At 41.2% G+C, this 17,822-nt stretch overlaps 1 protein-coding gene across 1 annotated transcript in view; it reads left to right on the top strand.

Annotated features, from left to right (window-relative positions):
• MIPEP (mitochondrial intermediate peptidase) overlaps positions 1-17,822 on the top strand; it is a 187,687-nt gene that overhangs the window by 20,960 nt on the left and 148,905 nt on the right. The window contains exons 5-7 of the mRNA XM_006159527.3: positions 1,554-1,617; positions 10,181-10,363; positions 11,495-11,651. Coding sequence (XP_006159589.1) covers positions 1,554-1,617; positions 10,181-10,363; positions 11,495-11,651 — 404 coding nt within the window. The remainder of the gene's footprint in view (positions 1-1,553; positions 1,618-10,180; positions 10,364-11,494; positions 11,652-17,822) is intronic.

Raw genomic sequence — 17,822 nt, 5'->3', positions numbered from 1 at the left:
CCTTCTCCTCCGTTCTCTTCTCAGGATTTTGGGCACGCACACACATGTGCCCGGCGTGAGTTTTAAGCCACTGGGTCCGGGACGCAAACCGTGGTCGACTACATGGGAGTCCAGGGACATAACCATTACACTAACTGCTGGTCCCTGAAAAGTTAATCATTATTGTCAGCTAGATGTTTTGCTCGACTCCTAAGATGTTAAGCTCTTTGTTTAAAACAAATAAATTGTTGAGTTTGTGTATATATGTGTTCGAGTCCCTGTTCGAGTCCCAGACCCGGCGGCTTAAACTCACACTGGGAGTGTGTGTGCATGCGTGCCCAAGATCATGAGAGGAGAATGGAGGAGAAGGGATCATGGCGTGACCATCCCCACTGGGGGATAATTTCTCGTTTTCTGTCTCTCTGTCTCTTTCTGTCTTTCTGGCGAGCACACGCACCCTATAGCAAAACTTCTCCCCCCCAAAAAAAAAAATCAAAAAAAGAAAATATGGAAAGAAATGCAAGAATTTTAATAGTGCTTATCCTTGATGGTTTAGTAATTTAAATTTTATCATAATTTCTATAATACAATTAGTTATGTTACGCAATAAAGCTCTATTTCAATAAACTTATCTGATAAATTTTAATTTCCTAGTTTATCAACTCCATTATCTTTCTTCTGTGTTGCTGAAAGAGAAAATTCTTTGCTTGAAAAGAGAATGCTATGTTTTTCAGGCTGTTTAGGAGGGAGATGAGGGTGAGGTAGAGCTAATGAGGACAACTTGGGACTTACACTTTATTTAAGAAGCGAGATAAAAGATGAAAATATTCATGCGATTTATCAAATTTTCAAAATATTAGAGGAACTTTCATTCTATTCATTCAAGGTGTATTTGACAAAATACTTAGGAAGATAGATCTAGCTATCTATTTTGAAAACTTAAGGAAACCCAAAGAGTAGATCAAATATTAACTATCTGCAGAAAAAAAATAGTTTTCTTTTTTTTTTTTTTTTTTTTTGTTTCTTTGACAGATTTTTTTTTTTAGTATCATTGACAGTAAAAGGTATTACACTTGAAAATAGTTCCAGGCACGCAGCAGGATTAAAAAGAAAAAACGTAATTTTCATTAGCCAAGAGACTCAGCTTCCAGCATCGCATCAAAGAGTTTAGTGTCCTTAGTAGCTACTACTAGTTGGAAGAAAAACCGAAAATCTCATGCAGAGGGCCTTTGAAAAATTGTCCAAGTATAAACTGTTTTATGTTTTTATTATTGGAATTTGGATGGAGTTGAAATAAATAATTATGATGGTAGCTTTTCATGTTTTTTTTACTCTCTGCATGAGAGAATAAGCTCTTACATGAAAAGTTAATAATAATCGTCAGCTAAATGTTTTGCCCAACTTCTAAGATGTTAAAATCTTTGTTTAAAACAAATAAATTATGTGAGTTTGTATATATATGTGTTGAAATAAGTTTACAGTTAGTTTCAAAAAGCCTGATTTATTTAACAAAAACTGATTTTCATTAGTAATTTTTATTTCCTTTTATGACCTGGGGCTTATTTTATTTATAGGCGGGTGGCTGAATTGTTTATGTTTGATTTTGAAATCAGTGGAATCCATCTAGACAAAGAAAAGGTAAATCTTTCCTCTGTTCTTTAGCTTCTGTTGTTTTACTGATACTTAGTTGGTATCTTTGTTGCTGTAGCCTTTGTATCTTGCTTGAAATTGCATATTATACAAATGCTTAAGTGATTTATCTGTTACGAAGTTGTTGTGTGGCTTGTATTTGAATGTATACTTTCTGGAAATTTCCTACCATACAGCAAAAATTTCTAAATAAATGACTTGAGACTGTTGGTGCGATTGAGATGTCATAGAATTAGGCGATGGAGAGTATCAGGACAGATCGGCAGGTGAAGAGGAAAGCTGACGTCATTGGAGATCAGAAGTACAGGGGTATTGTTAAGACCTTGCATGAGTGTATTTTTTTTTTTCTTGGACATGTCTTTGACAGAGCCACACACTTTTATTCTGGAAACAACAGTGTAGGTTATACAGTGTTCGTACTGGGATGAGGAGGGCCTTGTATATTGTGCAGTTTTTCAGATGTAGAAACAGGACAAAACAATTTCTTCAGGTTCTCATTCCCAGGACTTCGGCCACTGCTCCTTTTAGCACTTGATGTCCTAAGACACCAAGTGCCTCATCGTAATATTATGCTCAGGGCTGGAAGAACTGGACTGAGTTGATAACACTGATTAAGACCTTGCATGAGTGTATTTTTTTTTTTTTTTCTTGGACATGTCTTTGACAGAGCCACACACTTTTATTCTGGAAACAACAGTGTAGGTTATACAGTGTTCGTACTGGGATGAGGAGGGCCTTGTATATTGTGCAGTTTTTCAGATGTAGAAACAGGACAAAACAATTTCTTCAGGTTCTCATTCCCAGGACTTCGGCCACTGCTCCTTTTAGCACTTGATGTCCTAAGACACCAAGTGCCTCATCGTAATATTATGCTCAGGGCTGGAAGAACTGGACTGAGTTGATAACACTGAAAGGTTGGCCTACCCCAGCCTGGCTCTTCCACTAGCCTGCAGTCTAGACTGTTTATGGTTATGCTTTTTGCCTTAAGATAAATACACGTTTCTCCCAATAAATATAGCATGATTAAAGCCATTTACCTATAAACAGATCAGTTTGTCAGAGTATCTTGGAAAGTAGATGTCAGATATGGATGTTGGGAATGTATGTCATATGCATTAGATTTTGTCATTTTTTAAAAATAATTATTTTTATTTAACTTTATTTATTTATTTAAATTTGACCAGAGAGAGACAGAGTGAGTGAGTGAGTGAGTGAGAGACAGAGAGAGTGGGAAAGTGAGAAAGCAAGCTGCCAGATCCAGGATTTGAACTGCAGTTGGCCATGTGGGAGTCCAGCGCCCTTAACCACCATGCCACCAGCTGGCCCTGATTTTGTCATTTTTTATTGATGCTTGATGTGAACAGTGTTGTGGGCTACTTATATGTCTGCCATATTTATGTGGTTTAAGGACTCAGCATGTGACTTTTTTCTTTTCTTTTTTTGGAGAGGTTTTCGCTATAGGGTGCATGCGCTCGCCAGACAGACAGAGACAGAGAGACAGCAAGCGAGAAATCACCCCCCAGAGGGGATGGCCACGCTGCAATCCATTCTCCTCTCAGGATCTTGGGCACGCACGCACACGTGCCTGGCATGAGTTTAAGCCACCGGGTCTGGGACTCGAACCGCGGTCGACTATGTAGGAGTCCAGCGACATAGCCATTATGCTAACTGCTGATCCCAGCATGTGACTTTTGATCTGTCTCTGAGTATGAATATACTAGACATGCCTTCCCAACATCCACAAGAGCCCATTTAGGGCTCTACTGTCAATTCATATCGTCTATTCTTTTTTTTTTTTTAGAGGTTTTTGCTATAGGGCACGTGTGCTCGCCAGACAGACAGAGAAAGACAGAGAGACAGCGAGAAATTACCCCCCAGGGGGGATGGCCACGCCGCAGTCCCATCTCCTCCATTCTCCTCTCGTGATCTTGGACATGCATGCACACGCGCCTGGCGTGAGTTTTAAGCCACCGGGTCCGGGACGCGAACCGCGGTCGACTACTTGGGAGTCCAGCGACATAGTCATTACGCTAACTGCTGGTCCCTGTCAATTCACATTGTCTAATGTTCACATATTTATCCCTCTCCAAAGTCTTTTTGAGTACTGCTCTGTATCAATCATACCACACTATTCTCTGAGTCACCCAAAATAAAATTTTGGAATCAGTTTGCAACTTTCTTCCCATTACTCTCAGATATTAGTGACCAAGTCCTTGGATTGTTCTTCAGATGTAAAATAAGTCACCTTTAAACTTATCTCTAAATACCTGGACTTTCCTAAAGGCTTTTGTCTTGCCAGTATTCTTCATAATTGCCATTGACTGGGCACTTGCTATTTTCTTTTTTTTTTTAAAGATTTTTGGTATAGGGTGCATGTACTTATCAGAGAGACAGAGAAAGAGAGACAGAAAGTGAGAAATCACCCTCCAGTGGGTTTGGCCACACCACAATCCCTTCTCCTTTTTTTTTTTTTTTGGAGAGGTTTTTGCTATATGGCGCGTGCACTCACCAGACAGACAGAGACAGAGAGACAGAGAGAAAGCCAGAAATCACCCCCCAGTGGGGATGGCCATGCCGCAATCCCTTCTCCTCCATTCTCCTCTTGGGATCTTGGGCACGCACACACACGCTCCCGGCGTGAATACGAAATTGTAGGCCCAGGCAGACCTGGTGAGCAGGCTTATGAGGCACTTCACTAGGATGGGCAGACACCAGTGGGATGAGTTGCTCTGGGGCACAGAGAGACCTGGGTGGGAGCTCTTTGTTACATATTAACTTTATAATAGGCGATGGGAAGTCTTTAAAAGGTTCTGGGAAAGAGAGTAACTAAATAAATACTTCCAAAAAAAGGAACCCGAGGGGCCAGTAGGTACATAGTGGTTATAGGGCTGGTTTCCAACATCGCGGACCATTTTTGAGTCCTGGACCAGGCGGCTTGAAAAATCACACCAAGCACATGTGTACGCCTGCCCAAAGTCCCAGGAGGAGAGTGGAGGAAAAGGGATTGCAGCATGGCCATCTCCTGGGGGAATGATTTTGTGCTTTCTGTCTCTCTGTCTCTTGCTGTCTCCCTGGGGAGCACGATACCCTATAGTAAAAATCTCTCATTAAAAAAAGGAAAAAACGTAAGTTATTGCTGTTATAATTTCATAGTTTATGGACTAATCCAGGACCAAGAGCATGGGTTTTTTTTAATTCTTTTTTTTTTTTGGAGAGGTTTTTGCTATAGGGCGTATGTGCTCACCAGACAGATAGAGAGAGACAGAGACAGGGAGACATCACCCCCCCCAGGGGGGATGGCCATGCTGTAATCCCTTCCCCTTTGTTCTCCTCTCAGGATCTTGGGCACGCACGCACACATGCCCAGCGTGAGTTTTAAGCCACCGGGTCCAGGACCCAAAATAAAATTTTGGAATCAGTTTGCAACTTTCTTCCCATTACTCTCAGATATTAGTGACCAAGTCCTTGGATTGTTCTTCAGATGTAAAATAAGTCACCTTTAAACTTATCTCTAAATACCTGGACTTTCCTAAAGGCTTTTGTCTTGCCAGTATTCTTCATAATTGCCATTGACTGGGCACTTGCTATTTTCTTTTTTTTTTTAAAGATTTTTGGTATAGGGTGCATGTACTTATCAGAGAGACAGAGAAAGAGAGACAGAAAGTGAGAAATCACCCTCCAGTGGGTTTGGCCACACCACAATCCCTTCTCCTTTTTTTTTTTTTTTGGAGAGGTTTTTGCTATATGGCGCGTGCACTCACCAGACAGACAGAGACAGAGAGACAGAGAGAAAGCCAGAAATCACCCCCCAGTGGGGATGGCCATGCCGCAATCCCTTCTCCTCCATTCTCCTCTTGGGATCTTGGGCACGCACACACACGCGCCCGGCGTGAATACGAAATTGTAAATGAATACAAAAGTCCACCTGGAGGATGGTTTAGAGCTTCACAGACAACATGGCCTGAAGATAAAGACTTCCTGGGGATTTGGCCCAGGCAGACCTGGTGAGCAGGCTTATGAGGCACTTCACTAGGATGGGCAGACACCAGTGGGATGAGTTGCTCTGGGGCACAGAGAGACCTGGGTGGGAGCTCTTTGTTACATATTAACTTTATAATAGGCGATGGGAAGTCTTTAAAAGGTTCTGGGAAAGAGAGTAACTAAATAAATACTTCCAAAAAAAGGAACCCGAGGGGCCAGTAGGTACATAGTGGTTATAGGGCTGGTTTCCAACATCGCGGACCATTTTTGAGTCCTGGACCAGGCGGCTTGAAAAATCACACCAAGCACATGTGTACGCCTGCCCAAAGTCCCAGGAGGAGAGTGGAGGAAAAGGGATTGCAGCATGGCCATCTCCTGGGGGAATGATTTTGTGCTTTCTGTCTCTCTGTCTCTTGCTGTCTCCCTGGGGAGCACGATACCCTATAGTAAAAATCTCTCATTAAAAAAAGGAAAAAACGTAAGTTATTGCTGTTATAATTTCATAGTTTATGGACTAATCCAGGACCAAGAGCATGGGTTTTTTTTAATTCTTTTTTTTTTTTGGAGAGGTTTTTGCTATAGGGCGTATGTGCTCACCAGACAGATAGAGAGAGACAGAGACAGGGAGACATCACCCCCCCCAGGGGGGATGGCCATGCTGTAATCCCTTCCCCTTTGTTCTCCTCTCAGGATCTTGGGCACGCACGCACACATGCCCAGCGTGAGTTTTAAGCCACCGGGTCCAGGACACAAACCGTGGTCGACTATGTAGGAGTCCAGCGACATAGCCATTACGCTAACTGCTGGTCCTTGGATTATGTTTTTTAAGGCATACTAGTTTTGGATCTGACAAAATAGTGAACAAACGATTGATGAATCATAACAATGCTAGCTAATATGAATGAAGTGGGGGCCATCAGATGGTTTGGTGGTTATATCGCTGAACCCCTACATGACTGACCATGGTTCAAGTCCCAGACCAGTGGCTTGAAAATCACACTGGGCACATATGTACACCTACCCAAGATCCTGGGAGAATAGAGGAGAAGGGGTTGTGGCATGGCCATTCCCCCTTTGAGGTGATTTCTCACTTTCCCTCTCACTGTCTTTGTCTCTCTCTCCTGCGTGCACTAGCATCCTAAGGCAAAAACCTCTCAGAAAAGACAAAAGAATGAAGTTTGATATTTCCAGAAGTAATCTTGCTAGTAAAGAATCTGTATGAATAGTTTTATGTAATCATTATGAAAGATATTTTTGAAACTTTGCTGAGAAATTGTGTGTTCAGTTTCCCAGCAAAGACATTGCTGCTTTTACTTAAGTTTTTATTCAGTATAGCTACCCTTGATAGCTAGCATCTTCCTATGGAACCCAACATTAAATATGCAAGTAAAAGGACCAGCAGATGGTGTAATGGTTATGTCGCTGGACTCCCCCTCATGGCTGACTGCAGTTCGAGTCCCGGACCTAGGGACTTAAAACTCATGCCAGGCACGTGTGTGTGTGTGTGTGTGTGTGTGTGTGTGTGCGTGCGCGCGCGCGCTCAAAATCCCAAGAGGAGAATGGAGAAGAAGGGATTGCCGAGGCCATCCCCCTTAGGGTGCTTTCTCACTTTTCATCTCTCTGCCCAGCATGTATGCCCTCTAGCAAAAATCTTTCCCCCAAAATAAAGAAGATGCAAGTAAAGTAAGCCTACTAAATTCCTCTCTTGCAACTTCCATGTCCATTCTCAAAGGTGCTCCACTAGAACAGAATACAAGGAACACACGTCACATTTTTAAAAATAAAGATCATGAACTCCTATCAACATAATATGCAAATCATAAAGGGCTATATTTCCAAGTTATTTCTTATTTAATTATTTTTTAAAAAGAGATTTATGCCATAGGGCACATGTGCTCACTGGAGAGGAGACAGTAAGAAAGAAAGTGAGAAATCACCCCCCAGAAGGGAAGCCACTACACAGTCCCTTCTCTTTCATTCTCCTCCTGGATTCTGGGAAGCACATGCGCACACGCCAAGCATGAATTTCAAGCCATCAGGTCCGAGACTTAAACTGCTGTTGACAAAGTGGGAGTCCAGTGCCTTAACTACCATGACGCCTGTTGACCTCTCTTACTTAATTTTAATTTAATTGTATTAATCTAAAAGTTAAACTTAATGGCAGTTAATATATTTTAGCAATCATTTAATAACAACAGTTTCATAGAATTTTTACAGAGTTCACAGTACTGCACATTTAATGATCTTGGAAAGATGAAGTGATATGCTTGGCAGATCTTCAGTCAGTCAGGAAATAAACTCAGTTTTCATTTTTCTAGGGATTTTACCAGGTGAGAAGATCTCTGAAATAATTAATTATGTCACTTTATTTATTTATTTTTTTTATCACAAAACCCTTGGGGGAAATTTTGGAGCTATAATATAATTTCCAGAGCTTATTCATCTTTTTTTTTTTGGTTATTTCACTTGTAACCATTAGGTGGCGATAAATGGCCATATCAGACAATATGAACAAAAAATATATGATTATAAAGATGTTGGAGCCTGTGAACACTTACCTCTTCTTATGAAGTTTGAATTTTCTATGTTGAATATTTTGGATTTATTAATATATGCATACTTTTTTTTAGTATTTTATCAAATATACTTCTACATTCTAATCCTTTTTTTTTTTTAAAAGAATTGTTTTATTTTATTTTATTTGTTATTGTTATTGTTATTCAGTTTGACCAGAGAGACAGGGAGAGTGAGAGAGCAAGCCACCAGGTCTGGGACTCGAACCATATTCACCCATGTGGGAGTCCAGCACTTTAAAACACCACTCCACCTGCCGGCCCCCATACATTTTAATCTTTTAAAAAATATTACTGCTACCTAATCATTTCTTAGGGGCCTACTTCAGGTTAGAATCTGTAATAGCTATTGACCACCTTCCCAGAAAAATTTGCATATGATTCATTCTGAAGCTTATTATAAGCCCAGTTCAGACTCCTGTCTTATTTTCAAGTAACAAATAACTGAAAATTCACCTCTTCTTCTCTAGTAGCACTAACTAATTAGATAGACTATAGTTTATATTTCATCCTAAAACACTGCGGCAGCTCCTTTGACAGTGCACCTTCCCAGGCGTTGCGTGCTGTGGAGGAGTGCCAGCACCACCCACAACTTTATCACTGTCCGCAGGCAGGAGGTCCCTGTGCCACATTTCAGGGACATAGTAGAAAGCAGAGGCCCAGCCCACACAGAGCGCTGCTGTCATCCTGCAGCAATTGAGTATGTGCAAGATCAGAACTTCTAAATTTCACTTTACCCTCTAGGTGTTCATACACTTTTGTGAAGTGTTGTATTAATTACTTCCCTTTCCCTCTGCTCTTTAGTCTAATCTGTCAGACTGAGTTTCTTTGTTAGTCTGCCCTTCAAGTACTTATTTTTTGAGTCTAAAAATACTTTATAGGTGTCATATTGAAGAGATCTAACCAACTATTATTCATTCTCTTGCTCACTTAATGAAATTTTTGGGGGGACCCATAAGAGATTCCGTACTTTTTTTTCTATAGGGTGCATGCACTTACTGGAGAGAGAGTGAGAAGGAAAGTAAATAATCACGCCCCAGGGAGGAAGACCATGCCGCAATCCCTTCTTCTCCATTTTCCTCTCGGGATTGTGGGCCTGTCCACACATATGACTGATGTGATTTTGAAGCCACGAGGACCAGGACTCGGACCATGGTCAACCATGTGGGAATACGGTACCTTAACTACTATGCCACCTGCTGGCCCAAGGTTCTGTGCTTTTTAATGTTGTTAATTTCAAAAATTAGTTATATAACCAAGACATTAAAGCAGCTCTAAAAGTTATGTAATCTAAAAACATAGAAAGATTGTGAAACCATAAAGGTAGTCTTTTTGTCAGAATATTATGTGTCAAAAATTGAATCAAGAGCCAGCAGGTAGCAAGATGGTTGAGGTGCTGAACTGCTCCGTGGCTGACTGCCTTTCAAGTCCTAGACCTGGCAACTTGCTTTCTCACTTTCCTCCTTTTTCTTTCTCTTTCCGTATATCTCTGGTCAAATTACAAAAAATAATAATAATAAAATTAAATTAAATTAAATACTTTAAAAATAGAACTAATATATTATTTGTAATATAGTCTATATTTAAAGTAAGTGATGTACTCAATGTGCTCATTTTATTTATATAATTAATAGATGGTATGTAATAATTACATAATTCAACTATTGGGTCGTCCAAAAAGTCACGATGCATTTTTACATAGAAAAACACAGAAAAATACGTCATGACTTTTCAGATGACTCAGTGTATATGTTTATCACTTTTAAAAAAATGAATTATTTAATTTTATTAAATATTATTATTATTTAATTCGATGAGAGAGAGAGGAAAAATGAGAAAGCAAGCCACCAGATAAAGGATTGTAACTATAGTTAGCAAGTGCCTTAACCACCATACTACCTGCCAGCCCTGTGTTTGCTACCTTTATAGGCTTTCTGTTAATTGTGAAGCATTAATTTGAAATGTCATTAAATAACTTCTGTTCCTTCTACATATAGCGTAAAAGAGCAGTGGACCTTAATGTTAAAATCTTGGATCTGAGTAGTACATTTCTCATGGGAACCAACTTTCCCAACAAGATTGAAAAACATCTCTTACCAGAACACATTCGCCATAATTTTATATCTGATGGGAATCATGTCATTATTGATGGTCTACATGCAGAAGCACCAAATGACTTGGTATGTATATTTCTTTCCTTTCAGAGTTGGGTTTTTTTTTTTTTTTTTTGGTATAGGGCGTGTGTGCTTGTCAGAGAGACAGAAAGTGAGAAATCACCCCCAAGGGGGATGGCCATGCTGCAATCCCTTCTCCTTCATTCTTCTCTCGGGATCTTGGGCACGCGCGCACGTGCACCTGGTGTGAGTTTAAGTCACCGGGTCTAGGAGTTGAACCATGGTCAACTACATGGGAGTCCAGCAACATAGCCATTATGCCAACTGCTGGTCCCTATTTCATTTTCTTTATTGTTTTTTTTTCTTTCTTTCTTTTTTTTTTTTTTTTGGAGAGGTTTTTGCTATAGGGTACATGTGCTCGCCAGAAAGACAGGGAGAGACAGAGAGACAGAAAGCAAGAAATCACCCCCAGGGAGGATGGCCATGCTGCAATCCCTTCTCGTCCATTCTCCTCTCGGGATCTTGGGCATGCACACACATGTGCCCGGCGTGAGTTTAAGCCGCCGGGTCCAGCACTCGAACCATAGTCGACTACATGGGAGTCCAGCAACATAGCCATTACGCTAACTGCTGGTCCCGTCATTTTCTTTATTGTTTATATTCTGTGTCACTACTGTTTTAAGTAGAAATTTTAATTTTAATATAATGTGATAAAATATTAATACTGTTATAAATCTTTTAGTATTACTAAGCCCTAAAAGTTTAACTTGTGAAATTATCACTTCAGAAGCGATTTGAGTAATAAAAATGGCTTGACTTACCATCTCTCAAATAACTTATTTTCAAAATATGATAAATAACAACAACAATTGACAGTCTACACAGTTGAGATTTTTTTTTTTTTCCTTAACAAGTTAAGTCTTTACCTGACTAAAAGGGTTTTATGTATAGAGGAGTTGATTGGGTAAAAGTCTTTTCCGTCATACCCTAGAATGATATCCTGGAGCTCTAGTCAGTGATGTTGTTGTACCCTGTAGTATTCCATGACTCCCAGAGCGCTATTTGCCTGGTGTAAACCTTTATTTTGAAAATGGTAGTCATCAGCAGATAGCATGGAGAGAGAAAGCTTATGTGATTGTTGTATGGGACTTCGTAATATGGTATTTATATCTTTTACTATTTGCTATTTAAACATAGGTGCGAGAAGCGGCTTACAAAATTTTTCTTTATCCCAATGCTGGTCAGTTAAAATGTTTGGAAGAATTGCTCAGCAACAGGGATCTTCTGGCGAAGTTAGTAGGCTATTCTACATTTTCCCACAGAGCTCTCCAAGGAACAATAGCCAACAGTCCAGGTAAGTCTGTTTATCCAAATTTTAAAAACAAAACAGGATTCTTATGATGCTGAGTTGCTGATTTTAAATAGTTTTATATATATATATATTTATATATGAAGTTTTATATATAAATATATATATATATATATATTAGTTTTTTTTGGTTGTAGGGCATGTACGCTTACTGGAAAGAGACAGAGACAGGGACAGAGAGAGAGAGAGAGAGAGGAAAAGAGAAAAATCACCCCCCAGATGGGATGGTCATGCTGCAGTTCCTTCCTCCATTCTCCCTCAGGATTTTAGACATACATGTGTGTGATTTTCAAGCTGCTGGGTCTGGCATTGAAACTACGAAGTCAGCCAAGTCAGCCGTGTCAGCTGCCTTAACCTCCACACCACTTGCTGGCCCATATTCTGTGTTTTAATCTATTCAGAGAACCATTTATTGTTTTCTAGAGAGTTAGATAGGGATGATATTTAAATAGAGCTAATAATGTGGGCTATATTCTGTCCAAGATAGTTTATTTCATGTGCATGTTGAGTGAAAATCATGCCTAAATTTTGACTTGATGCTAATTTAAATTATTTTCATTTTAATTCAACTAGTTTTTGTGCCTGCTCTGATCAAGTTGGTTAGAATTAGGGTGAAAGAATGAAAGATCAATGTTTCTGCTGAGGTCAAGGTTGAATGTAAGCTGAATCATATAAAAACTCATAGTCCTGTCATCCTCCTTTTCAGAAAGAGTAGTGCTTGGGCAGGTTTATGCTAGTGAGGTGGTGGATGGGGGAAATACCTTTCCTTGGGTTTGTGATAATCTTGCCTTGTGCTCTGTTGACTTCTTTATGATTTATAATGTCTAAGAGAAAATGTTATGCAATAATTCACATTTATGTAATAAGCTTTTTCAAAGCATTTATTAAATTACAGTTGTAATTGAGGCAGGGAGTTGGGAGTAGATTGGTTATGATGGCAGAGCTGTTTAGATTCAATATATTTCGGAAGTCAAAGTTGTAAGATATGGTAGTGGGCTCAGAGGGAGGAGGAGGCAGCATGAGGGGCACCCTTGGCTTCTGGTTGAGCCTCTGGATGGGTGCACCCCTCATGGACAGAGGGGACACTGGAAATGAGCTCCGTTCAGCGGGGAGATCCCATCTTTAATTCAAGGCTATCTTTATTCCTTCTGTGCTCATCCCTTCTTTCTCTCACATATCCTCTCCAACATTCTATTTTAAATCCTCCCAATCTTTCATTCAGGCCCGGGTACCTTTATTCTTGTTCTCACACGGTGACCAGCTTCCCCTTACCAATATATCTGTTAAAATCCTATCCAGTTTTCCAGTGCTCAGTTCAAAACCTAACTCTTTCATGAAGCCCATTACATTTTTTCACTTTCCTTAGACATTCTCATCCTTGACTCTTTAAAGTACTTACAATTAGTTTCATATAATTCAGCTCCTAAATAGATATTTTATGTATGTTAAATATTATATGTGTTTTTCTGTGATCACTGTTGTCACCAGTTTGATTACAATATACTACTGTATATTTTATTTTTCTTTCAGTATTATGTAAAATAATATCAGAATATTACTAGTTTTTATTCTTCCATTACCTCATTTAATTCCTTTATAGCCTTATGAAGTAGGCATTTGTATCCATGACACCAATAGGGGAATCTAAGGTTAGATTATATTGCAAAAACGTGGCAGTATGGAACCCTAAACAATATTCTGAATTGCAGTTTTCTACGCGCTGCCTGAGACCCAGTACTGTGTATTTTATATCATCTACAGTCTCTGCTTTCATTCATGGATTCAACAACTATTTACTGAGTGCCTACCATGTCAAGTGTTAGTCTAGGCACTGGAAATAAGTCAGTGTAAAAAGCAAAAGATAATTCCTGCTCTCAAGCGTTTATATTGTAAGAGAAAAGAGTTAAAAACAAAATAAGCAGGTCAAGTACAAGAGGACTTCACAAAGTTTGTGGAAATATGACATTAAGGTTTTATGAATTTATTTGTATTTCAGAAAATTACGTGCACAGTGTTTCCATAATAGACATTTTCTATGTAGTTTTTGAGGCCCCCTTGCATATGGCATGGTATTAGTTAATATAAGCTGTGGAGAAAATCAAACCTGGCTGGGAATAAAGAATGCGTTTGGGGGCTGTGTTGTAATTTCACTTGAAAAAAAATTTACTGGGGCCAGCAGATGACGTGGTGGTTAAGGATGCTGGATTCCCACATGGATGACCGTGGTTTGAGTCCTGGACCTGGCAGCTCGCTTTCTCACTTTCCTTCTCTTTCTCTCTCACTCTGTCCCTCTCTGGTCAAATAAAATTAAATAAATAAATAAACCTAAATAAAAAATAATTATAAAAAAATTATTTCTTGTGACCAGCAGATGGCATAATGGTTATGTCACTGGACTCCAACGTAGTTGACTGCGGTTAAAACTCACATCAGGTATATGTGCGTGCGTGCCCAAGATCCCAAAAGGAGAATAGAGGAGAAGGGATTGCAGTGTGGCCATCCCCCTTGGGTGGGTAATTTCTTGCTTTCTGTCCCTTTTTGTCTCTGTGATGAGTGCACACTCCCCATAACAAAAATTTCTCTCAAAAAAAAAATTTCATTTTATTCATGACAGAGTGCATGTGCACCTAAGAGAGAAACAGATAGACAGAAAGATCCTTGACAGGATCTCATCATAACCATGATCCCTCTTCCCCAGTCCTCCAGTTGGTGTTTTCAGGCGGAGCTGAGGATCCAAACCCACAGTCAGCCTTGTGGCTTCCAGCACCGAGTTTCAGCTTGTTACTGACTCTGCCACCAGGCTGGGTGAGCAGTGCGACATTAAGCCGAGTTGCCAGGGAGAGCTCACTGAGAATGTGGCATGTGAGCCCAAGCTTCTTGGAGGTGCAGGATAAGTCTGTGGCTCTCAAGGGGAAGAAGGTTTCCAGCAGAGGCACAGCGAGCACCAAGGTCTCGAAGGAGAAAAGTGCCTGACGTGTTGGAGGAAAAGCGAAGAAGGTGAAGACTAAGTGGAGAAGGTGGTAAAAGGTGAAAGCAGATGTATGAAAGGCCACAGGGAGATGCCTTGACCTGAGGGACACAGGAAGTCACCAGAAGGCTTTGGACAGAGAATTAAAATAGTCTGACTTTTTTTTTTTTCCCTCTTTAATTTTGCCAGAGGCACCTGCTTTTGCCATAGAGAGACAGAAAGAAGAAAGACGAGGAAGCACCCCTGGGGAGGAATGGCCATGCTGTAATCTCCTCTTCTCTGTCTCCTTTCGGGATTTTGAGCACACATGCACATGTAACTTGTGTATGTCTCAGGCCTCCGGGTCCCAGACTTGAACTGTGTAGCTGGCCATGTGGGATCCAGCCACACTGACCACTACACCACTGGCTGGCTCCTGATTTAATGTTCAAATGGTAGGTCATGCCATGCTGATGTTGAGACCAGGATGGAAAGAAGCCTTTTAGAAGCTATTTTGCAATAATTGTGATGAGAAATGATGGCATCTTGACCAGGGTGATAGCAGTGGAGGTGGTAAGAGATGGTTAGGTTCTGGACATAAAGCATTTTGAAGAAAGAACGAACGTTCTGTTTTTCTTTGTAGAGGTTTTTTCCTATAGGACGTGTGCGCTTGCCAGAAAGAGAGACAGAAAGCTAGAAATCACCCCCTGAGGGGATGGCCACACCACAGTCCCTTCTCCTCCATTGTCTTCTCGGGATCTTGGGCACGCACTCACATGCACCGAACGTGAGTTTAAGCCACCGGGTCCGGGACTCGAACTGCGGTTGACTACATGGGAATCCAGCGACATAGCCATTATGCTAACTGCTGGTCCCAAGAATGAACATTTTTGACTGAAGCATAGAAAGAGCAAGTTACTGTTGACTAAGGTGGGGAGGACCAGGATCTTGGTTTGGTTCAGATTTGAGATGCCAGTTGATGTTCAAGGGGTGATGGTGAGTAGGCAGTTAGGGAGATGATCATGGAGCTGAGAGAGTTCTGAGCTAGAGCTAGCTACACATTTGAGCCTTTATATGAAATCATGAGAATGGAACACCAAGGGAATGCCCTGGAGGAATAGCAAGCCCAGGAGAGAGCTCTGGAGTCTCAAGGGTAGGAGGTGAGGCCTATGGGGCAGAACCCGGCAAGGCTGCCAAGAAGTAATGGTCGGTGGATGAGGAGAAAGGTGAAAGGAGCCCATGGTCCTGGGAGCCATGCAGGCTGAATGTCTTAAAGAGAATCAGCTGCTCAGAGGCTGTAGGCAGACCGAATCTGAAGAGGACTAGGGACAGACCACTGGCTTGAGCAGTGTAGATGGGACCTCACCAGACCCACACCAGCTAATATGCAGTTCACCCTGTTTACTAAGTGGTAAGGATGGTGAGATTTTTGGAGTGAGAACATTATGTACATATTGACATAGGGCTATGTGCCCTCTATCATCAAGAGATTTAAAATTTAGTCAAGAACCCAGTTGCTTTGGTGCAGTGGTAACGCAAGTGCCCTGCAAGGCTGGGAGCTATATGGTCAGCTGTGGGTTCGACTCCCCAGGTCAGTTTGAAAACACTCTGAGCATGTGTGCCCAGGATCCTGAGGAGCTAGAGACTTGGGGAAAGGAAATTCAAGCGTGATGAGACGTTGCCAAGGGTGCTTTTCTTTCTGTCTCTGGTGTGTGTGCATGTGTGTCCACATCCTGTGCTCTGAGTTTTTTTTTTTTTTTTTTGGCTGTAGGGTGCATGTGCTTGCCAGAGACAGAGAGACAGAGAAGATGTGAGAAAGCACCTGCTACCACAGAAAGGATGGCTATGCTGCAATCTCTTCTCCTCTCTATACCTCTTGGGATTGTGGGCATGTATACACACGTGTCCAGTGTGATTTTTCAAGTCTCTTGGTCTGGAACTCGAAAAACACAGTTGGCCATGTGGGATCCAGCCACCCCAGCAACCATGCCACTGGCTGGTCCCATGTGCTATCATGAAAAAACAAACAAGCAAACAAAAACAACAATTGAATTGAGGAACCCAGATAAATACATTTAAAGATACAGCTTAAGGGTCGGCAGGTGGTGTGGTGGTTAAGGGCACTGGAGTCTCACATGGCCTCCCACGGTTTGAGTCCTGGACCTGGTGGGTTGCTTTCTCATTTTCTCTTCCTCTTGCTCTGTCCTCTCTGGTCAAATTACTGTGAAATAAATGAATAAATAAGGTTAAATAAAATAATTCTTTAAAAAAAATAAAGATACAACTTAATGATGCAGGTTGGATGTTTTCGGTGCCAAATGAATAGTATAGACAAAAGAATGCCTCAGGATTTGAGGACTGGGGAGTTTTGTTCGATGCTCATGTGGCTCTTGGCGGTTTCATTAGAGAAATGAAACCTTCAATGTGCAATTAAGCCTTCGGCAGAGAGGAAAAGGAAGGCAGGGAAGGGGTAAACTGGTAAAGTGGCCATTCATATGGCAGGTGAGTTAGGCAACGACTATGTGGTGAGGCCTTTATTTTCAAGGGGTTTCAAATTCAGTTTTCTTTCTTTTTATTAATTTTATTTGTTATTATTTATTAATTTGACCAGAGAGTGACAGAGAGAGAGAGAGAAAGGGAAAGCAAGCCACCAGGTCCAGGACTCAAACCATGGTCAACTCTGTGGGAGTCCAGCATCTTAACCACCATGCCATCTGCCAGCACCTCAAATTCAGTTTCTTAAATATCATTTTCTAGATGGATTGGGGCAGATGCATCATATAACATGACTAGAAAAAAATCCTGCCTCTGTGGTGCGTGCAGTGGTAATGCAGTTATCCTGCAAGGCTGGGGGCTGTAAGACTGACTGCGAGTTCAGATCTCCAGTCGACCTGAAAACATGCTTGGCTCTTGGGCTGGTGCTCAGAATCCTGAGAGGCTAGAGTCTTTTTTTTTTTTTGGAGAGGTTTTTACTATAGGGCGCATGCGCTCACCAGAAAGACAGAGACAGAGAGATAGAAAGTGAGAAATCACCCCCCAGGGGGGATGGCCACGCTGCAATCCCTTCTCCTCCATTCTCCTCTCGGGATTTTGGGCACGCACACGCGCCCGGCGTGAGTTTAAGCCACCGGGTCCGGGACTTGAACTGCGGTCGACTACATGGGAGTCCAGCGACATAGCCATTACGCTAACTGCTGGTCCTGAGAGGC

Source organism: Tupaia chinensis, unplaced genomic scaffold (genome assembly GCF_000334495.1).
Source record: "Tupaia chinensis unplaced genomic scaffold, TupChi_1.0 Scaffold000634_1, whole genome shotgun sequence".
NCBI lineage: Eukaryota > Metazoa > Chordata > Mammalia > Scandentia > Tupaiidae > Tupaia > Tupaia belangeri.
Note: the sequence above shows the minus strand (reverse complement) of the source record. Positions and strands in the feature narration are given on the sequence as shown.